The 24,641-nt window shown below is 39.0% G+C and overlaps 1 protein-coding gene across 1 annotated transcript in view; it reads left to right on the top strand.

Moving 5' to 3' along the window:
* LOC126210488 (uncharacterized) overlaps positions 1 to 24,641 on the top strand; it is a 347,809-nt gene that overhangs the window by 301,036 nt on the left and 22,132 nt on the right. The window contains exons 37-42 of the mRNA XM_049939722.1: positions 6,022 to 6,204; positions 6,285 to 6,449; positions 6,540 to 6,632; positions 10,700 to 10,771; positions 22,296 to 22,415; positions 22,675 to 22,812. Of these exons, the coding sequence (XP_049795679.1) occupies positions 6,022 to 6,204; positions 6,285 to 6,449; positions 6,540 to 6,632; positions 10,700 to 10,771; positions 22,296 to 22,415; positions 22,675 to 22,812 (771 nt within the window). The remainder of the gene's footprint in view (positions 1 to 6,021; positions 6,205 to 6,284; positions 6,450 to 6,539; positions 6,633 to 10,699; positions 10,772 to 22,295; positions 22,416 to 22,674; positions 22,813 to 24,641) is intronic.

Raw genomic sequence — 24,641 nt, 5'->3', positions numbered from 1 at the left:
AACAGCGAGAAACTTAACATCAGGATTGATGGTCACGAAGTCAATGAAGTTAAGGAATTCTGCTACCTAGGCAGTAAAATAACCAATGACGGACGGAGCAAGGAGGACATCAAAAGCAAAGTCGCTATGGCAAAAAAGGCATTTCTGGCCAAGAGAAGTCTACTAATATCAAATACCAGCCTTAATTTGAGGAAGAAATTTCTGAGGATGTACGTCTGGAGTACAGCATTGTATGGTAGTGAAACATGGACTGTGGGAAAACCGGAACAGAAGAGAATCGAAGCATTTGAGATGTGGTGCTATAGATGAATGTTGAAAATTAGGTGGACTGATAAAGTAAGGAATGAGGAGGTTCTACGCAGAATCGGAGAGGAAAGGAATATGTGGAAAACACTGATAAGGAGAAGGGACGGGATGATAGGACATCTGCTAAGACATGAGGGAATGACTTCAATGGTACTAGAGGGAGCTGTAGAGGGCAAAAACTGTAGAGGAAGACAGAGATTGGAATACGTCAAGCAAATAATTGAGGACGTAGGTTGCAAGTGCTACTCTGAGATGAAGAGGTTAGCACAGGAAAGGAATTCGTGGCGGGCCGCATCAAACCAGTCAGTAGACTGATAAAAAAAAAAAAACAGGTGCGGACAGTAAGGGAATGACCTACTGTCGACAGCCAGTACTCACAGCTTCCTTCAGTGACTGTACATTTTCTGCTAATTGAAAATGATCATTTGGTGCTTTGCAGTGATCGTATAATTTTCTACTGAGTTGTGCCAGCAAAAAAGCTATCACCCTATCTTGCAAGATAAACCTGAAAGTGTTTTTTAAAGACACAATATGAATGCCTGCATGGCATGAGAGACTCCTTCCTGTGTAGATTGTGGCTGAAATATTTAAGTTCCAATAACACTGTTCGACATAGGTTCTATTTCTGATATTAAAGTTTGTGCCTCTAGACCATTTTACCATGGGAAATTCAAATATGTAAACAAAATATCGTTGTCAGGGATACTTTTTATGTAATATGTATATATATATATGTATATTCACAATTTAAGGCATACACAGAGACGTTGTAGAGAAATACGGGTATGTTGCCGTATCCAGTAGTGATAGAACGTGATAATTTCTTGTGCAACAGCAGGTGGGAAGAATCAGACATCATTAGGTTATCCCCCGCCACACCTATGTCATTAAGACCACCTGAAACATCTCATTAACTCGAACGGCGACAGCCGGTCGCTGCCTCGGCAGTAAAGCTTCACGTCTCCTAGGGGCAGGTGCATCGAGTTTACAACAGTGGTGTTAGCCGCAATTTGTGTCAGTCTTAACGAGTGGGTGTTTTGGTTGACAAGTAACTGTCTGTCATATTTCCGAGCACTGTTGAATCTTTTAGTTCCTGTGTGTAAACTGATTGAGCCTGGTGCTGAAGGTAAAACGACTGCTTGTTTTTACACATCAGCGTTCCTCTAGTTCCCTACTATTAATTTAATACAGGTGTATTACCAGAGTGGTATTTTTAAATTTGCACAAATGCCACGTCGTTGTGGATGTTGATATAAGCCGGACAACTTCTGCTACATCTGTGGGAAGTTCACTTTTGCCAGAAATAGGAAGAAAATTTCTTCAGTCATAAAGAAAGCATACAAACATTACTTGGGAGTAGAGGTAGGAGACCAAGATAAAGAATGGGCACCACATTTCTGTTGTGCTACATGTTACTGCAAACTAATTCAGTGGTGGAAAGGTAAAGAGAATGTGGCGTTGTTTGCTGTTCCCAAGGTGTGGAGGGAGCCTAAGGACCATGTTACTGATTGTTATTTCTGTCTAACAAAAATTCAGGGTTTTACAAACAAAAAGTCGAAGAGGCACATTGTTTACCCAGATCTGCCTTCAGCGAGAATGCCAGTGCAGCATTCAGACAACCTTCCAGTACCTTCAAGAGCCCGAGGTCAAATTCCGAGTGACAGTGAAGTAAGTAGTACTGAAGAAATCACAGATGATGATTCTTTATATCACTGCACAAGTGAGTCATCGCCACATTTGTTAACACAGGCAGATTTAAATGATTTAGTACGTGATCTAGGACTAAGTAAACAAAAGGCGCAGCTGCTTGGTTCAAGATTACAAGAGTATAATCTACTGCACCAAAGTACCAAAATCAGTGTGTTCAGGCACAGAGAACATGCCTTTATTTCTTATTTTTCAACTGACAAAGCACTGACATTTTGCAAAGACGTTGCTGGCCTGATGAAAGTGCTGAACTTCACTTATATTTCACAGGAGTGGAGACTTTTCATAGATGCACCGAAAACAAGTCTGAAGGGTGTTTTGCTCCACAACGGAAATAAAATACCCTCTGTTCCAGTAGCTTACGCTAGTTTGACAAAAGAGAATTACGAATTCGTACAAAGGAGCTAAATTCATTAAAATACAATGAACACAAATGGAAAATATGTGCAGATTTCAAGGTAATTGCTATGGTACTGGGAATGCAACAAGGCTACACAAAGTATGCCTGTTTTCTTCGCGAGTGAGATAGTCAAGACCGAAATTCTGACTACGTGAAAACGAAATGGCCTAGGCGAAGATGGAAAGTTGGCGAAAAGAATGTACAACGTGAAAGTCTGGTAGCTCCTGAATATATACTACTTCCACCACTTCACATCAAACTTCGCCTGATGAAACAATTCATGAAGGCCATGGATCCAACAGGCTGTGGGTTTGCATATCTAGCTACCAAATTCCCCCATCTTTCAGCTGCAAAAATAAAGGAAGATGTATGTGTGGGCCCACAAATCAGGGAGCTGCAGAAAGATGCAAATTTTGAAGCATGTTTAACTGATAAAGAAAAAACCGTATGGGACTGTTTCAAGATGGTGTCGGAAAACTTTCTTGGAAGAAGAAGAGCTACTAACTACAAAGCAATGGTGAAGGATATGATCAAAGCATATCAGGATTTGGGGTGCAATATGTCTTTGAAGGTACATATGATGGACTCTCATCTGGACTACTTCACAGAGAGTTGTAGTGACGTATCGGATGAACATGGGGAAAAGATTCCATAAAGACATTTCTACAATAGAAAGGCGCTATGAAGGGAAGTGGGTACCTTCTACGTTAGCAGATTATTGCTGGAATATCATTCGAGAGAAGAAAGATTCACAATACAAGAGAAAAAAGTGATGTGCATTACAATGCAGTGGCTCATTGTTTGTCAATTTTCTGTAATTTCTCATGTCAAATAAATGCTTTAATGTGTATACACAAAGGTTACTGTGTTATATGTTAGATCCCACCCTCCATTAATGTGATGAACTTATAACATCATAAAGATGTGCATTTGTTTGTCGAATTTCACCTCACGTTTGCTGCACTATATCAGGAACTGAAAAGAGAAATAAAATTGTGATTACTCATAAACTATCCCTGACAGAAAAAAACCAAAAACAGTTTTCAATCCAGCACTCAAAATACAACTAGGATCACAATATTTTTTATCAGAAATAGAAAAAAGGTTTTTTTTGTAGAACAGTGATAATTAACAGCCACATCATATTGTTAATTTCTTTACTTAAAAAATATTAAAATCTCAAAATCGTTGAGTCCAAAAAAAGGTAGTTAATCTATAGGGATATTATTAAATTTTCATATCATTAGTATTTTTACTGGTGTTACTCGTTCCAAATTGTAAAAAGAAAGAATAAACTAAATGAAAGTGTTTTGTATGTCAGATCATATGTTTTGTGTTTCAGATTACATGTTTTGTCTTATTTGAACACAGTTATCTTAATTCCCTGCTGGTCATTAATCCTGGTAATACCAACGTATACTGGGTGGTTATAATTAAAGTGCAGTTACTCACAGAGGTCCAGTGTGGGCTGTATTTATCATATGGCAGTGCAGATTGGTAGATATTCTAATGTGTTAATGTGGAACCGATATATGCTGGAAAAACGTTAGTTACTGTTTTAGCAGTCAGATGCAAAACTGGCACTGTGAATGCAAGATAGACATATAGAAATTTTTCCACGTGTAATGTATTAGGAATGGTATGTTGGAATAGGTCAAGCAAGTGAGAAAGGCGTAATGTAGATTTCATTATTAACTGTCGGAGATGTCAAGGAAATACTGTACAGTACTGGATGCATTAACATGTTAGTGTATCTACCAAGTCTTGCTGCATACGATATTTATGGGCTACACTGGACCTCCATGAGTAGCTGCACTTTAGTTATAACACAGTACTACCACAGGGGGTTGGGGGGGGGGGGGGGGGGGTACTTTATGACCACCAAAAAAAAGTTAAATACAAATGTTGTTGATTGTTTGTCACTTTTATAATGACAAACTTTTTAAAGATATGCTGATGTTTAAGTAGGGTCCAGAATTGAAAATAGGCCTAATGAATATTACACTTGTTGTGAAAAGCTGCATCTACTACTACTGCTGCTGAATTTTTTAAAATTTGTATGATAAAATTTAAAACAATTATTGAATCTAGTAGCAGAATTATAAACAATAAATATTTTTTACAAAATTTTAAAATGAATGACGTTACTGTTGTTGTTGTTGTTGTTGTTGTTGCTGCGGTCTTCAGTCCAGACACTGGTTTGATGCAGCTCTCCATGCTACTCTATCCTGTGCAAGCTTCTTCATCTCCAAGTAACTACTGCAACCTACATCCTTCTGAATCTGCTTAGTGTATTCATCTCTTGGTCTCCCTCTACAATTTTTCCCTGCATGCTTCCCTCCAGTACAGAATTTGTGGTCCCTTGATGCCTCAGAATGTGTCCTACCGACCGATCCTTTCTTCTAGTCAAGTTGTGCCACAAATTCCTCTTCTCCCCAATTCTATTCAATACCTCCTCATTAGTTATGTGATCTACCCATCTAATCTTCAGCATTCTTCCGTAGCACCTCATTTCGAAAGCTTCTATCCTCTGCTTGTTTAAACTATTTATGGTCCATGTTTCACTTCTATACATGGCTACACTCCAGACAAATACTTTCAGAAAAGACTTCCTAACATACAAATCCATACTCGATATAAGCAAATTTCTCGTCTTCAAAAACACTTTTTTTTTTTGCCATTGACAGCCTACATTTTACATCCTCTCTACTTCAACCATCATCAGTTATTTTGCTCCCCAAATAGCAAAACTCATCTACTGCTGTAAGTGTCTCATTTCCTAATATAATTCCCTCAGCATCACCTGATTTAATTCAACTACATTCCTTTATCCACATTTTGTTTTTGTTGATGTTCATCTTATATCCTCCTTCAAGACACTGTCTATTCTGTTCAAATGCTCTTCCAGGCCCTTTGCTGACAGAATTACAATGTCGTCGGCAAACCTCAAAGTTTTTATTCCTTCTCCATAGCTTTTAATTCCTGCTCCAAATTGTTCTTTAAAGCAAACAAGGCTACAACCCTGTCACACTCCTTTCTCAACCACAGCTTCCCTTTCATGCCCCTCGACTCTTATAACTGCCATCTGATTTCTGTACAAATTGTAAATAGCCTTTCACTCCCTGTATTTGACCCCTGCCACCTGACATTACTAGATTATAATATTTACAAATGGTGGGCACAATGTTGACACACACACACACACACACACACTCTTCACCTTTTGAAAGTTTGATGCATATTATTTCTTACCATCTGCCATAGTTTAATGAGAGACAAGCTATAATAAAAAAGAAATACCTATTACTGGTAAGTGATTGCTTGATACAACTGCAATGGGTGTGGATGGCTCAAGGGTTTGCTTGCTTTCATAATCAAACCATTTCAAGGTGTGAACGAATACAAAGCACATTGTAAATATAAATAGTAAGTACAGAACGCCATACTTGCTTTTCCACGGTATGTTTGATGGACAGCTTGTATTGTTAGGCAGATGGCTTCTTACTGTGTATGTTCTTGCTTTGCTATAAGGTTTTTATAAATTATTTTGTATATAATGTTCTAAAAAGGTTCATGTGTTGAATTTTATTACATTTTGTGTTTTGTAGGGTAGTGTAAACAGTGCAAAACACAACGGACTGCTAGATTCAGTCAGTAAAGACCCAGAAGTACCATTGCGAGGACACAGTTATCAGCTAGTCACTCCATCTATATCAGCTGCTAGAATGGCTACTGTTTTCTGCCACCGTACAGATGGTGTGCAGGAAATAAAAGACTGTTTGTCTGAAGAGGTAAGGGGCTCTCTAACATTGAGATTTCTGTGTCTTTCCTGGTTCACCAATCAACTGTACATAAATGTTTCACTTTGCAGAATGACATAAATAGTATGAATGAAAAAGAGTCAGTCAGGAGAAATCTGAAGACGCCAACAGAATTGCCTGTTAGGAGGCTGTCGTCACTGTCTCCTATGGAGACCTGCTACGGCCCTCCTTCTTCACCGGGCGAGCAGAGCAGTGAATGTTCTATGGAGAGGCGGGTAAGTAGCACCCATCCCCCTCAGTACCTGCTTAATTTGTTGCCGGTGTATCTTGTGTAATTATCTACAAATTAGATGTCTCTTTCTCAGCATTCTGTAAGCAGTATGGAGAAGTCCATGTTATTACATTTATTCGACGAAATACGGGCAATGCCACAATTGGAGAAGGGTATCGAGAGAGATGTAAGTACTTTTTAAAGTATATAATGTGGTAAGTGGAACACATTTCATCTCACAATTATATAAAATGAGATTTAAAGGTTTCTTAACATAAATTGGTATTAGTAAGTAAGTGATGGTTGGAATACAAGCAGTGGTTGGAGAAAAATTGGTATTAGTAAGAAAATCGTGGTTGGAATATGAGCAGTGGGTGGAGAAAACAATAGTTACTTTCCGTATACAAGGTTCGCCTGGAAAGTAATGTGACCAAATGTACAAAAACTAGTTTATTGATCTGAATGGCACAGTGCATAAAAGTTCTTCAAAATAGGTCCCCTGTGCCTCAGTATATTTTTGCCAATGATATTTCTGAGCATCATAGTAGGTGTTCCAGAAGGCCCGGGTTGAAATATATTTAAGGGCACATGTAACATTATCTCAAAACTACGTCTCTTCGTCAAGCTGATGGTAGGGTGGAGGGAGGGGGGGGGGGGGATGACTGCCGGTACAATTCGGGACTATTGGAGGCAGAGAGGGCAACATTACCATGTGGTTTTTTGATAGGACAATCCCTCAACTAAAGGCAGTGTGGCTGATCATTGTCTCACTGGTACTTCCGGGAACAAGCAATATGTGGTCTGATGTCCCACCTTCCCTTCCCCCAGCCCTCACACCCCTCCTTTCCACCAGCCTTTGACTTTTGTACATAAAAGGCAGCATTGGTGGTCTGTCTGGCAAGTACAAACTCAGGGTGTACAGTACCACAATCATCAGAAAAGACAGTCAGCACTGCCTTCACTTTGGATGTGCCCATGTGTGCCTTCTTAGGGTGTAGTGACTGTGAGGTGTGCCACACAGAGTTTTCTCTCTCTCTCTCTCTCTCTACCTCAGGGTAATAATTGAAAATCCACAACTCTTCCCCTGTTATAACATTGTTGAAAATAGTAGCATCATTTCTATACAATTCCAGAAGTTCTCAAATAAGCACTCAGTTAGACTTAAGGTTGTCATTCAAAACTTTTGGGGTCAGTTTTGCACATATGTCAATTATAATCTCAAGGACCATAGTTTTGGGTGTATCCCAAGTCTGAATTTAGAAGCAATGTGCGCGCGCGCTTGTGTGTGTGTGTGTGTGTGTGTGTGTGTGTGTGTGTGTGTGTGTGTGTGTGTCTTTTTCCCCCATAGTGTTCAGTAGCTCCAAATGCATTGATTTGTCTTTACTCCTTATTAGTGTGGTAGTGATGGTAGTTTTCAGTTCAAAAATTACTTTGATGAACTCTCCATGCTACTCCATCCTGTGCAGGCATCATCACCTCTGCGTAAGTACTTACATTCCCAGGAACTTGCGTACTTTAATTAACCTTTGATGATTTCTGAGTCTTCTGACTGGTTTGATGCAAACCGCCACGAATTTCTCTCCTGTGCCGACCTCTCCATCCCAGAGTAGCAGTTGCAACCTACGTCCTCAGTTACTTGCTGGAGATGTGTTCCAATCTCTGTCTTCCTCTACAGTATTACCCTATACAGCTCCCTTTATTACCATGGAAGTAATTCCCAGCTGTATTAACAGATGTCCTATCAACCTGTCCCTTCCCCTTGTCTGTTTTCTTTTGATGACCTCCTTGCTCCATCCATCACTGGTTATTTTGCTGCCTAGGTAAGTATATTTCCTTAACTTCATCTACTTCGTGACCGTCAATCCTGATGTTAAGTTTCCCAATATTCTCATTTCTGCTGCTTCTCATTACTTAAGTCTTTTTTTGATTTACTCTCAGTCCATATCCTGTTTTCATTAGACTGTTCAATCCATCCATCAGATCATGTAATACTTCTTTAGTTTCATTCAGGAAGGCAATGTCATCAGCAAATCATTGTTATGTCCATTATAATTATGTGGGCTGTTATGCTGTGGTCGGTTGATGAATTTTGTCTCAATTCCCAACGTTTTGTCTCCGACTGCGGGAGACATCTTCAAGGGGGTCCGTAGGTCGATGGAAGGTCCAACACACCCACTGGCTCGCTACTGTAGTGTACACTCCCACAGACTGCACTACAGCACCTTTCCCAGCTCCTATCCAGCTATGTGTGTGTCTCCTCTCCTCACACGTTCTGTATCCCCACTACCCACCACAGCTGAGATTGGTACTCATCTGAGCTAGCCTCAGGGCCTGGAAGTGTGTGTGATTTGTGCGTGTACAGGTGTGTATGAGTTTGTGCTTTTTAACATGCAGTGGACAACTCTGTCTGTTAGCTTATCCAATAGTTTACTTTTAAATCTACCTGTCTGCTTCTAAACATTTCTTCTACGTGGTGACTGGCAATCAGTCCCCATTCGTATTGTTATACCATATCAGGTGCGGTGTGTTGATTCTGCACTGGGGACGGCTGCAACATTTATCAATCAGAGGTGTGGTGCTGTGGCTCTCAAAAACGTTTACAGGCTATATCTGCTTTCTGTTTCATAATATACTACTAAACAGCACTAAAAGTCCAAGATAAGATCTATAGATAGCATGTTTGCCCACCAAGGACACATTTTGTGGCACTTAAGCGCTCCAAATTGTAATAAAATGACATGTTTTTGATAGGTCTTTAATTTGGCACATTACTTAAACTGCTTATTTTTGCAATACATGAGTTTAAATGTGGAAACCGCCAAAAGTGGTGTGTTAACTACACTTCGTGCTTAATGTTTTTCATTTTTTTCAGTTCTCAAATTCTGACACACAAACTTTTTCACCTATGTTCAGTCTGTGGCGTTTTAAGAGTTCTTTCAACAAATCGCCAATGTTTGTGTGACGCCACGAGTCCTGTGCGTGATTGGCTGTCAGGAGCAAACTGAGCAGCGGCCTTGTCGATTTAAGTGTTCGAGACAGTAACTTGCCGTATTTGATGATTTTCAAATTAATGCTTATGTATTACAAAGATATGCAGTTTAAGTGATAGACCACAGGGTGCCACTCTCATGGCACCCTTTCTGTTTCCAGCATCAAAGTGATACACACAGGTTTTGTCACCTGTAACGATCTGTGACAGTAAGGTCTCCCCAGACAGAGCAAGGTGGTGCAGAGGTTAGCACACTGGACTCTTCTTTCGGGAGGACAACGATTCAAACCCGTGTTCGGCCATCCTGATTTAGTTTTCCTTGATTTCCCTAGATTGCTTCAGACAAATGCCAGGATAGTTCCTTTAAAAGGGCACAGCCATTTCCTTCCCCATTCTTCCCTAATCCTAATCCATCTCTCATCACCTTATTGTCATTGGGACGTTAAACACTAATCTCCTCCACCTCCTCCGAGATCTCTCCGGTGGCCTCGAACTGCTTCAGAATTTTAGATGAAGTGGCGTTTCTTTGAACATTATGGTCTGTTCTGTGCATCTGTGAAGCCCACCTGTAACACACTTTTGAATATCCGAGTCACTGCACGTGCACTCCCAATGCTCAACAGTGCCTGTAGCATCAATTGTCAAATTTTGATGCACCATCAAGAATAAAGCCTTCTTAGTGTTTTGATGTGTCTGTGATGTGGCATCCAGAATGATTGCAGAACTCTGTTTTTTTTTTCCAGATGCTTTAACTGTCTTTACCTATTGCCCAGCTGTGCTCCTAGTAACTGCAAAGGTATGAAACACTGGATGTTCACCACAGTATATTTTTCTGCAACCGTTGCTTGTGTTTTCAGTGTATCGCGTAGAGCCATTTTGATGGTTCACTATGGTTGCAGCTTCTGTCAGAATTATTTGCAACTTCGCATGTGTCCAGAAGAAACTTCAAACACCTAAAAGATTTTTTCATATCTATTAATTGCATTAAAAATATAAAAAAATAACAATAAATTTAAAAAAATAGGGCATTATTTATTGAATGACCTTCGTATATTGTGAAGCAGATCCACCTCAGAGCTGTGCCCTTTTGTAGTATTATTCTTCACCTCTGATTGCTCTGAAGATAAGAGCTTAGGTCTGTAGTGGCCTGCCTGTGGTATTACATTTGTTAGGCTGATCTCTTGACCACCATTGTACAGTGAACTGTGTGTTGAATAACATTTAAGCATTTAATTGGAATCTTATTGTAAAAATTTCTGTCATAGGAGGAAGAAGATTCGGTGTCCGCTGGAAACGTCTCAATCTGCGTCGATGGCTCTCAGTCATCTGGCGAGTCGGTAAGTTAACTCAGTTTACGTAGTGCCTGCGGGGAGCAATGGATTTCTCTATTGAGAACGCCTGCTGTTTGGCAGGTGTGTGGTATGTTAAACTAGTGAAACACGGAAATGACATCTGTGGCTAAAACTAGACCTTAGAAAAACTAAACCTTAGTTGTAATGAGTGTACAGGGACTTGTTAAAAGGATGACCTACTTGTATTTTGAGAGATAAGGCTTAATTATATTTCTGAAAGTGGGATATGTCGTATATGGCAGCTGGTTCATATGAAAGGAATGTCAAGAAAGTGTTAAAATTACATGGAGCTAGAATGGCTGGTCAATACTTCACCTTCACAATATGAAATTCCTAGTGCTGTCAGCTGAAACACAAAATGGCCTCCCAAGTTTTGCTTTCCTTTGCTGTACAATCCTGGTTGTTTACTAATGTGAAATGTGGCTTCACAGTTTTTAAATGACCACAAACTTCGGTTTCAGTTCCTGCAGTTCTCAGTTACAGTAGACATGTAGTCAACACTGTCGTTTTCGTATTCCTCATTCACTCAAAATATAGTACTTTCGACTCAGTTAACCATTCAAAATACATTTCTCATTATTGTTCATTACATGTGATTATCACCAAGCAACAGCCAACTCCCTTTCCTTCATATACAAACTTGAACTGTTTCCATTCCCCACCTCCCTCCCCAACACAACCCCAGTTCTGGAATGCTGTAGTCCTGGGAAGTTTGATACCCACTCCACGACACGCCCTCCCGATATACATGACAAGTGTGGAAGTCGTGCATCATCCTTAGGTGCCCCCAGAACATGCACTAAAAATGAGAAAATAAATGCTTGACAGAATTAATCTGATAATTTATTTCCTTCAATAATTTTGAGTTGGATTTACTATTTATGTGTCAGGTCCTCATTCACTATCATTAGATAGCAAGGAGTCATAAGAGATGTGCAGCATCAACATTGAGGGTGGAATGGATCACTACGACATTCGTAGTCTCAATAGGTGGGTGTCCTTCATCATGTGGTCTGAGCCCAGTCCCTCATGCCTTTCAGACAGATCCCTCTTCCCTATCAGGAGAATGAACATGTGTGTTCCAAATGCAAGGAGATAGTACACAAATGACTTCTACTTTCAACTCCATGAGCTTCTTTTGCACTGAAGTTCTGTTTGATTTTCCCCCCAAGAATACGTTCCTCATTGTAGAGATAATTATTGTTGTGCACACAGAGTAATTTGATGTCTAGATATCTTATATTACCACAGGCATATTATTTATTGAATAAAACATTTGTTGTAAAAAGTCACCTCTACTTCTAAGATGTGGAGATTTTATGACCACATCAGTTACACTTAAATTTCAGGCTGAAGTTGTGTGGGAGGAAATGTGGATTGAATATGGTATGGAACAAAAAGTATTGGTACTTTCTTGCGCGCGTGTCATACTTGTAAGAGAATTGAAACGAAAGTATCAAGACACTGCTGGTATCAATACATACCTTTACTAAAATGATTAAAGTAGATGCCTTCTATCAGCTTCAATCTCTCTGTCTTTGTTTTTAAAGTTCATACAGGGTGAATCACCTAAAACTTGCTCTGCAAATATTGCGGAAATGGAAAGTGCTTTTGATGTGAGGTTTTCACAGAATGGCTCGGTAGTCAGGGGCTCGTATTGTTAGTCAGTCAATGGATTTTAATAATTCGTAGAAAGCGTTTTTTTTCTGCAAACTTACATTTTTTTGAATGGAACAATGCCTATTGACATTAACAAACTAAAAGTAAACTTAAATGTCAGTGGTGTTTGTTGCAGGATTCTAGTGAGAACTGTTTATGAGATATCATATTTTGAAAAGTTACTACGCTGACACTTGAACAATACATGTGGTAGCACACACAAGTGCATACACTAGTTACGTTGATTCTGACCAGTAATGAGACAGTTGACCATTACTAGTTACATTCAAAATGATCACCGCTTCCTGTCTGGTTTGGAACGATTGCTGCACACATGCTAGCATTTCAGAGGAGATGCCTGAGCAGGCTGCAGTAATACATCATTGGATATCATTGAATGTAGGTGGTACACGCTTTTAGACAGTGTCTTTCAACTTTCTCCACAGAAAAAGTCTGCAGGTGTCAAATCGGGGGAACAGGCTGGCCAATGTACAAGTCCTATGTGCCCAATCCAACAATTTGGAAACTATTTGTGAAGACAAGCTGTAGTACTTTGTGCACTATGGCTGATCAGCCATCATATAGGTACCACCGGTGTGTCCTAGTCTGCAGAGGAACATCTTCTAGCATTTGTGGAAGATGGTCTATTAGGAGGCTGCAATATTTGTGCATGTTCAGTGTTGTATCTATGAAAAATGGACCTATGCACCGATGGTTCACTATCCCACACCACATGTTTACACTCCACAGATGCTGACATTCCACCTGACGAAGCCAACGTGGACTGTCAACAGATCAATAGTGCATGTTTTGGCAGTTCACCTGGCCATGATTGGTAAATTCAGCTTCATCATTGAACAAGATATGTGATACATTTGGAGTATCCTGTTTTAATGCCCATGTATAGTAGTTTCCATGCAGCTGTTGATGGAGAGAGATTTGATGGGGATGGAACCTATGTCAATGGAGAATGTGTAGAACACTTGCCTGACTGATGCAACTTCCTCATATGATTGCAGAGGAGCATGGGAGCTAACATGCAGATCAACTGCAACAGCAGCAAGAACAGTAATTTATCCTTCTTCTGTTGTCACTTGTTTTCTTCATTATATTCCCTAGGTGTTACATTACCTCTTTCATGTAACTGTTTAAAGAGATTGAAAAATAATTGCCGAGGTGGTTGAGATCTATTGGGATACCTTGCCGCATACGTGGTACAAGAACCAACTGCATTCTTCCTACACTCTCCATAAACCACACGGATGTTGGCTATTTCTGCATTGGTAAATTCCTCTTCCTGACGACCTGCTGCGTGGACTGTTATACACTGACTGACGATCAGGTTGCAGTGCACTCGAGGAACACACAAGCACACTATAAGCAAGCAGAACAACATAGTAGCTAGCAACTACGCAGGTTGAACAGTGCAAATAACTATCGCTATGGAAACTTTTCAAAATACAATATCTCATAAACGACTTGCACTAGAATCCTGCAACAAACAATATTGACATTGTAATTTACCATACTTTTAATCTGTTAATGTCAATAGATATTGTTCCATTTAAAAAAGTGTATCTTTGTGGAAAAAAATACATTTTACTTATTACAATCTGTTGACTGGCTAACAATAAGAGCCCCTGACTACTAATCCACTCTGTGAAAATCAACACATCAATAGCACTTTCCATTTCTGCAATATTTGTGGTGCAAGTTTTAGATGATTCATCTTGTATACAGTAGAGAGAGATAATCGATTTTCACTTTTTTAAGAATAGTGTAAGCATTAAATTGAGCAATGTCTTTATTTTCATTGCAGGTTACAATTTAAAAAAAAAAAAAAATTGAAACTTGGAATTATGGATGGAACAGATAATCAGGAAAATGATTGATTGATACCCAAAAGTTTTTAAAGTAAATTCTTCTGGCCATCACTATCATGACACATTGCGTTGCTTAGATATGATTTCCTCGGACAGCTTTCTATTATCATAATTTTTGAAGCTTTATTGTCACAAAGTAAAGTCTTTGATTTATGCACTACTTCCATCTGTGTAGTCGTATATTTATAGCAACAAATAATTAACACTCTATTCACACTCTGATTAAGTAAATAATTTTACCTTGATGTACTTGTGAGGCATTACCTTAAACCCATATTCGTGCATGTAGTATTCCTGAAGACTTCAAATTTTGAAACACATTTTGCACCTCACTTCATTATTGTCCAGTTTATCAAAATACTGCCGAGTTTCACTTTTGGTAAGTACCATTCTGTCTGCTGATTCGTAATCCTTGCACTTGGAACTGGTTTAAGCACAATACATAATCAGCACTTATTCAGTTGTCCGCCTGTAGTGCTGGTGTGTTCAGTTGAGGAAAATGTAACTGACCCGTACTTCCAAAATTTTGGGTAAATAATAGCACTTTGATAAATTGTTACTAGAATAATTTGATAAGATACACTATGTGATCAAAAGTATCCAGACACCCCCAAAAACATACGTTCTTCATATTAGGTGCACTGTGCTGCCACCTACTGACAGGTACTCCATATCAGCGACCTCAGTAGTCATTAGACATAGTGAGACAGCAGAGTGGGGTGCTCCGCAGAACTCACGGACTTCGAACGTGGTCAGATAATTGAGTGTCACTCGTGTCGTACATCTGTATACAAGATTTCCACACTCCTAAACATCCCTAGGTCCACTGTTTCCGATGTGATAATGAAGTGGAAACATGAAGCGAAATGTACAGCACAAAAGCATACAGGCCGACCTCATCTGTTGACTGACGAAGACCGCCGACAGTTGAAGAGGGTCGTAATGTGTAACAGGCAGACATCTATCCAGACCATCACACAGGAATTCTAAACTGTATCAGGATCCACTGCAAGTACTATGACAGTTAGGCGGGATGTGACAAAACTTGGATTTTGTGGTCGACCTGCTGCTCATAAGCCATACATCACACCAGTAAATACCAAACAATGCCTCACTTCGTGTAAGGAGCATAAACATTGGACGACTGAAAAGTTGAAAAATATTGTGTGGAGACAGGGTCACAGTATACAATGTGACGGTCCGATGGCAGGGTGTGGGTATGGCGAATGCCCAGTGAACGTCATCTGCCAGTGTGCCAACAGTAAAATTCGGAGCCGGTGGTGTTATGGTGTGGTTGTGTTTTTCATAGAGGGGGATTGCACCCCTTGTTGTTTTGTGTGGCACTATCACAGCACAGGCCTACATTGATGTTTTAAGCACCTTCTTGCTTCCCACTGTTGAAGAACAATTCGGGGATGGCGATTGCATCTTTCAACGCGTTCGAGCACCTGTTCATAATGCACAGCCTGTGGAGGAATGGTTACATGACAATAACATCCCTGTAATGGACTGGCCTGCAAAGCTTCCTGACCTGAATCCTATAGAACACCTTTGAAATGTTTTGGAATGGCGACTTTGTGCTAGGCCTCATTGACCGACATCGATACTTCTCCTCAGTGCAGCTCTTTGTGAAGAATCTGACGATTCATCCTTGTGCTCACAAAATTAGTCCTGGATGATGCGGGCTTTGTGAACTTTGCCCCTATCATCTTGGAATACAGTGTCACCATTGGGGAACAAGCTTTATACTGTGGGGCATTTTAGTGTGGACATTTGCGTTGCTGACAAGTGGTTTTGGAATTCAAGCTCGGCCTGTGATTCCCTGCTTCTGGAGCTCCCTTTGTATCGTTTTGTTGCTGACAGTGTGTGCAGGGCAACATTCATTTCTGCAGTAACTTTTGTAGCTGCCACCCTCTTACTTTTCGTCACAATCCTCTTCTGTGACTGTGACTCTGACAGTGACTGACACACGCCTCCGTCCTTGTCGTGGCTTAGCAGATGATGGTTTTCCACTTTTCCTGTATGCGATATAAATCTTCGATACCGTACCTCTCGAAACACCAAACAGTTTGGCTACCTCAGATAAGGCTGGGTAGATACGCCATGGGACAACTGGGAAATCTGGAAAAAACCTTGGAATTTTTTAAAATTCCAAGAATTTTTCATTATTTTAGTTTTCATTTTGGTAATTTTGACTGGTAAGAACTGATACGCTAACAGAGAATATTACTTTAGCCCACTACTGCAGAATAATATTGCAGCAATAAAACATATATGAGAGAATAACTCCGAAGTAAAACTTTAGTGGCAAAGAAAATGTACTATTTACAGCAACAAAAGACAATATACACAAAAGCTTCTGCCAACAACAAAATGTGTCAAAGGCATTAGGACAAAAACTATGCGATATTTTGTAACAACAGACTGTTTTCGATGAGCATGGTGTCACAACTGTTTAGATTTTTAACAGGTTGTGGGAAAATATTGCAAATTGTGGTTTGAGAACTGCTAATTTTAGAATAAATTTCGTTTTATGCAAGACTAGTTATGTTACGTGTGAGAATGTCCAGTGGATTTCTTAAATTGAGGAGCATTTGAGTTTCATGCAAAACTAAACACTTCGGAGGACCAGCAACTTGGAAAAATTTCAGGATCAGAAAACCAGCTATTTATGACAGTATTTTAAATTGTACTGACACATTTTTAGAGCGCAGGAAAAGATCATGCTGCGTCCACAGTTCTGAATTGTTTAGGAGATGAAACTGAATTTCAAGTGCACTAATGGATAAAATTAAAGAACTCCTAAGTCATCTGGGAGCACTTTTTATATACATTAAATTTAATATAAATAGGTACCTTGTGTATTTAAATTGTAGTTTTATTGGCATAACATTTAAAGTCATGCCATTCGTTACAAGGAAAAAGTGATACTTGTATATAGTGCAGTAGAAGATAGCAAGTAAAATTGTATTTTTTGCTAAACATTATGAGTAAGTATATATTTTAATGAAAATCAATGTTTGAAACAAGAAAGCTTCTTCTTATTAAACAATTAGGGTTTCTGTTTGAACTTTAGATGATAAAGTGCTAATAAAAAAAATATAATATCACTTTGTCGCAAAGTGCACTTCACAGCCTACTGTAAAAGGCCCTGTTTAGACAAGTTATTATTATTATAATTATAATTATTATTATTATTAGCATTATATAAAATTATTCTAAAATAATAATTTATTAGGTTTTTATATTTTACCATCTGTAAGCAGGAGATTGGTATTTTCCAGACCGCTGCTCTTTACATTATTATGAATCTGTTGAATGATGTGGCGATTCCCCCCCTATTGCTTTCGTATAGTTTATAAATTGAGTGCAAAGTTGATGATTTTTCTTTTATTTTTTAAACAAAAGCTATTTTTGACCCACTATTACAAAAAAGTGTCTTCTACAAACTCTATTAAAGAGTTTTCATAAGAAAGGCCATGTTCTGAACTACCTAAAAACTGTATTTGCATTTGAAATGTGAGCATATAAGACCCTAAAAAGCATCAACAAGTTGCAGGTGCATTGAAAATGTCCCAATTCGGCTGGTACTCAAATTAAATCTGAAATCTGTTATTATGTTCTAAAATTGTTTGGTACTGTCTGGGGAAGAATATATCAAAAGTCTCGATGACTAGGAAGTGAAGTAAATACCGAATAACTCTAAAAACTCCAAGAAAGGGGTGTTTTTGTCACAATTCATTGTGACATATTTCATCTGGTTTTTCTGCTATAGCTACAGAATGAAACTGGTTATTAACTTCACAATTTAACTGTGCATTACCAAAGCAGTGGAGATTGTTGTAATAAAATTGTTGCATAACATCTGCAGCATACATTGTGGAAAATTTTGGTCAAGTTCACAGCAGCCTTCCTGACGTGTTTTTGAATTGATCCATGTTGTAGAGAATTATTGTGTCTTTTTGTTGTGTAATGCTAGTGATGTGCTACTTTAATTCTGGTTTATGGTATAGCGTACTTTGTGTTAGCTTAGTTTGCGGTTGATATGGGACATCAGTGTACACATGAAAAACCATATAAATGTGTTTCTATGGTGGCTTAACCATTGCTGGTTCCTTTTAAAGTTAGAAAACGAGCATCTCCATCACCATAGGTGCCACATCCAGTAGCTGTGCAACAGCAGCCTAAAGTGAGTTTCTTCACCATAGGTTCCCAACCCTGATAAGGGCTTCTTTACACAGGATCCCAAACCGATCATACATTTCTATAAGTGCCAGAGGCCAAAACTAGGAGAGGTTTCTTTTAGGATCCTAAACTTACATTTGCTTCAAGCTACTTGCATTTTTTACGAGTTTCATTAATTTGCTGTAGAATGTCACAAAGAAAACTATACTGTTGGCCAGATGTCACTGATGCGATTGTTTCGGAATTAATTTTGGTAAGGTAGAACCCAAAAAATTGCACTTTTCAAATGTGATTACCTCAGATTATTAGAGCCACAAAAAAGATAAAACTTTTTTCTTTTTATTGTATTCCTTATTTCATTACATTTTTTATAGAAAGAGTTTTTTTTTTTTTTTTTTTTTTTTTTTTTTTTTTTTTTTTTTTTTTTTTTTTTTTGTAGCTGAATGTTGTAGACAACTTCAAAAACAACAAGTAAGTCTACTTACTTGTATTTTTTCTGACTTGAGCTCATTTCCTAGTAGTCAGGACTTTTGATATTATTTCCACAGAGTGTGATAAACAAATGTAGAACATAGTAAAAATGCCAGATTTGAGTACCATTGGAATATGGACCCTTTCTCGTTCTTTTTTTTACGGTCTTATATGTTTGCATTGCAAAACCAAATAGAGTTTTTTTAGGAGTTTTAGAACATGGCCTTTCTAATGAAAATGGTTTAAAAGAATTTGCAGAACACACTTTTTTGTAAGAGTATACCAAAAATAGACATTTTTGGCATATTTAGAAAAATCCTGAACTTTGCCTCCAGTTTGTAAACTATAGGAAAGTAGTAAGAGAATGAAATTTTATATTTGAAGACCTTGTGTTGATACATTATTATGTTTATAATTTACAGTTTTATATTAAAAAAAAAGAAAATATTTCCAGAGATATTATGTCTCAAAGTTGATGAAAACTCATGGCTGCACTGTTGATGGCTGCACTATGGGGTCAAACAAATGACTATATCTGAGCAAGTACATTTGGAACATGTGCAAAACTTCACACAAAATTTCAGCAAAATCCTTGATGACCATACGGGAACTTTTTCCAAAAATAGACCACTTGGCATGGAATAGCCCCTGGGAAAAAGTTTATTTTCACCTGGTAAAAAGTGTGGTTTCAACGGTGAAATTCAAGTAAAATCCAGGAATTTTTTAAATTCTTGTCTGCATATACATACTGCGATGGGTTCACCCACATTCAAATTCACTTAGCTCTGACATAATGCACTCTGCAACTACACAGAACACTGTTCTGACTAAGACTGACACTCAGACAGGTGCCATTGTGGTCAAATAGAACAGATAAACGTGCAGGCTTGGCTAGAATCTGCATTTGTGTTCAAGCATGCATTTCTTGCAGTGTTTCCACATTTGTGTCCAACTCCTATAGGAGTAAATGCATCAGTTGAAAAGTATCAAGGAAAAAGTTATTGGAATTGAGATGGAAAGTATGTAAATTCTCTGTTTGTACATCCGAGAGACCACTACTGGTGTGTTCACTTCACGAATCCCCTGTTCTGCCACATCAGCAGCAGTGCAAAGCCCTGCGGACAGAGTGACTCCAGATACTCCTGGAGGCTTGTAAAACACTCGAGTGACTCAATTCCAGCTTGTGAGGCTCCTGCGTGTTCTGCAAATTGCAGAAGATTCTGAGAAGAGAATAGTCTGTGTGTTGTTGTAAGCATGAATTTATCCTGTGAACCACAGATGAACTGCAATAGGCAGAGTCCATATTTGCAGATTTCTGGAAAATGTTTACAGTGCCAATGTTAAAGAAGGTCCAAGCATCTGGATAAGTAAGTGGCTTGACAACTTTTTAAGTAATTGAATCCAGTATGATGTCCCTGACAGTTAGTGTTTGACGGAGACAAAGATACCATTAAGAGTGCGCCAGGAAAGTGTCTTGGGACTGCTCTTGTTCTCTGGTTACATAAACAATCTGATGGATAGGATACATAAAAGTCATCATTAAGGTTTATAGGAGGATGGAGGATGACATTTACAGAACTTCAGCTCGGTGTGATGAATGGAAGCTTTCTCTAAATGCATAAAATGTAAATTAATGAAGAAGAGTAGGAGAACCAGTCATATTCAAAAACAGTGGTATGTTTCCAGAATGAGATTTTCACTATGTAGCAGAGTGTGCACTGATATGAAACTTCCTGGCAGATTAAAACTGTGCGCCGGACCGAGACTCGAACTCGGGACCTTTGCCTTTCACGGTCAAGTGCTCTACCGTGTGAACTATCCAAGCACGACTCGTGACCCGTCCTCACAGCTTCAGTTCTCCCAGTACCTCATCTCCTAACTTCCAAACTTCACAGAAACTCTTCTGCGAAGGTTCACAGGCAAAGGTCCCAAGTTCGAGTCTCGGTCCGGCACACAGTTTTAATCTGCCTGGAAGTTTCACAGTGGTATGTTGGTTGACACAGTCACGTAGATTAATTATCTAGGCATAACATGGCAAAGCAACATGAAGCGGAGTGAGCACATTGGGTCGGTTGTTGGGAAGGTGAATGGTGTACTTCAATTTATTGTGAGAATTCTAGGGAAGTGTAACTGATTTGTAAAGAGGACTACATCCAGAATGTGACACATTCTTTGAGATTCCCACTAGATCAGATTAAAGGAAGACATTGAAGTGATTCAGAGGTGCTCCTAGATTTGTTACCAGTAGGTTCGATCAGTGTGAGAGTGCAATGGAAATGCCTCTTCGAACTTGACTGGGAATCCCTGGACGGAAGATAATATTCTTTTTGTGTAATACTATTGGAAGAATTTAGAGAACTGGCATTGGCAACAGACCTATTGCCATCAATGTACACCTCATGTAAGGACTATGTAAATGAGAAATCAGAGCCTGTACAGAGGCATGTAGATAGTAATTAATGCTAGAGCCAAATAACACTGTGTGTGTATTTTGGGGAAGGGGGTTTCGTGGTATGTTCATGCTGGAAAACAAACGTGCATCAAAGTAAGTCAAACCGAATATAAGTAGCAACATGACACTATCAATATCTCACAGGGTGCTTGGGTTTCAGACATAAAGTACACCATCAGCCCAAAGTGTTTCGAGATTGGATTAATAAAAGTAGAGAAACATTATGATGGTTTTAATGCTTCAGATATTCTGCGTAGTCTCTGCCACTCGAGTATGATGCACGGAATGTTCGTGCAACCCTGTAAAACTGTCAGAAAAGTCTTCCTTTGGGTTGTTGTGTGATTGGTTTATGTTGATAACACTATATCTTGTTATTCATGGTCTCTCAATCCACCCTCCCTCTCCAGAAAAGAACTGTTGGCATTTTATATTTCAGTCAAGTCAACAGCAGGTGTCCGCACATTGTTGTTTATGTTCAGGAGTCAAAGTATGTGGGAAAAACATCGCACACTCATTTTCGTACATCCATTGTTTACAGTTAGTAGTTGAAGCTGCCACTGTAGTTACTGCACTAATGTCCCTTACATGACAGGAATAAAGTCACACTGTCTGTCCAGAAGACAGTTTATATATAAAAGCACTGCTTATGGATAGGTCAGCTGTCCAAAATATGAAATGAAAACTGTACTGGACATCTGAAAACATATCAGCAATTATTATTTTCCCACTTTATCATCTTTGGTGTTATTTTAACTTCTGCTTGTCAAAAGAATTGCTAAGATGTAAATTTTCTGCAGCTACTAAAGTGGGCTATGTTGAACAAGGAATTGTGATAAGTAATGCAATTTTAACTTTGCAGGATGATTTGGATGCCGAATGCAGGGACACTGATGCAGAGGTGGTGGCTGAAGGATTTGGCTTGCAGATAACTCGTGGTGATTTAGCTACTTTATCTGGGACGAACTGGCTGAATGATAAAGTAATGTTCTTTAATTAAATTTGTATATATGTTCATCACAATGTTAGTATTATTTTTAATCACATTTGTCATTTAATATTTGTGCCATTTTCATAATTTAAAAACTTGTTAGTGCCCATTGGTTTTTTTGGTTCATCCAATGCCATTAAGAGTTGCTATTGTATGTATTGACAATTCTAATTACCACTTACATAGATAGATATGTTGTTGTTTGATCAGTATGTTAACTGACTTGTTACAACTATTCCCTCTCTTTCAGATTGTGAATTTCTACTTGAAACTTTTAACAGAAAGAGGGAGACAGAATAGGGAACCAGAAGTGTATGCGTATGACACATTTTTCTTCCCAAAACTGATTAAATGTGGCTATGAAAGTGTCAAGAAATGGACTAGAGTGGTAAGATTTTGTTTGAACATTTATTATGCTCTTGAAATGTTGGCTTTATAAAATTCTCAGTTGGTCTATGAGGAATGAACATGAGCACTGTATGTATAATTTCATTGGTCCTTCTAATATACTGCAATAATAGTCCCTTTTCAGTCAACATGCAAATGCATGTGCTCCACTTTCATTTTCACTGAGAATCATAAATTTTATTAATTAAATGTTCAGTATTAATTGTGTAGACTAGGGCTTCCCAACCTTTTCAGCTGGCGGACCCCTTCTTCAGTCGAAAATCCATGGCGGACCCCTAGTCAGTCAAGAGCACAGTAACTTCAAATTTCAGAGCGAAACCCGTGGAAACTGAAAGCTTCTTAATGCAAGTGCCATGTTCCCAATGACCCCCCCCACCCCCACCCCCTCCCGAAGTATCAATAGTCTTTGGTTTAGAGATGAATCAAAACAACTTGAAATTAACGATCCAATTTGAATTCCCACTCTATCCAGACACTTACTAGTGGATTTACTCCCTTTGTTCAACACACTATAGCCTGATTAAAATTACTTGCTAACTGACATCTCACACGTTGGAGCTGCCTTCCTCCAAGAGCAATCAACGTCACGTCCAAACTGTTCGCTGTTGACAAGCTGCCACTTGTGGTCTGTTCACTTCCACTGTTTGGCTACTGTTGTGTAAGGAGCATGCATATTTCGTAATGTGTGAGTGTGTGTGGTTTTTCGTGAAATCCGAAGAAAAATGTTCAAATGTATGTCTATGGCACTTAACTACAGAGGCCATCAGTCCCTAGCCTTACACACTATTAACCTAAGTTTAACTTCTGCTAAGGACAACACACACACACACACACACACACACACACACACACACACACACACGCCCGAGGGAGGACTCGAACCTCTGGCGGGAGCGGCCGCGCAATCCACGACGACATGGCGCCTAAGACTCTGCGGCCATTCTGCACGGCTGTGAAGAAAAGAAGCAGACCCATGATTCGGGATACAAACACATCACAAACGAAAAGAGTCCAATGAATTGCCTTTAAAGGACTATTATGACATCTGTTGTGCAATGTGTGGGAATACAGTCACCCAGTTTACATGCGTTTCCAAAACCGGATTTCATAAGCCGATTTCCCAGTTCCACTTTTGGTTGGTCAGATAAACACTTCAAAATCGAGTCTGGAAATCTGCTTTTATAAAGCCGTTTTCCAGTTCCACAATCGATTTTCTTACTCATGTAAACAGCTCGAAAAGTCTAGTTATTTTTACGTCTTTGCGTATCTACTGAACGGCAGCTGTCAGTCCATAGCCGGCAGCTAGCAGGCGGCGTTGCAACAGTGTACTGCCAGTTGGTAGCTGGCAACTGACGGGCGGCGTGGCAACAGTTTAGCCACAGCTGACAACTTCAACTACTACTTGGACACTATATCGTGGCAGTCAGTCTCGACTGTAAACAAATTAGGAAAACAAACAAACAGACTCTCTTATTTTTATATAAGAAGACAAAGCATTTCACAGAACATATGACTTTTTTTCTCAAAGGAAACAATTCTGGCAGAGGAGGTTTACCTTTTACGAGGTGGCACGTGAAAAGTCCTCATTTGTTTACGCTCGCAGCCAGTTGGCACAATATAGTGTCAGAATAATAGCAAGTAATTGTAACTGAAGTATAGGCAGGCCATATTTGTAACTGAGAGGATGGAATATATTGTAAAGAAAAGAAATTAGCTTTAGAGATCATTTTAATTTTCGTAACAAAACTATCAATGCCAACAGAATTCAATTAATAATTATTTTGTAAATGATAGAAGACAGAAACAAAG

The sequence above is a fragment of the Schistocerca nitens genome, chromosome 10 (assembly GCF_023898315.1).
Source record: "Schistocerca nitens isolate TAMUIC-IGC-003100 chromosome 10, iqSchNite1.1, whole genome shotgun sequence".
NCBI classification, from domain to species: domain Eukaryota; kingdom Metazoa; phylum Arthropoda; class Insecta; order Orthoptera; family Acrididae; genus Schistocerca; species Schistocerca nitens.
The sequence above is the reverse complement of the archived record's forward strand: the minus strand, read 5'-3'. Positions and strand labels throughout refer to the sequence as shown.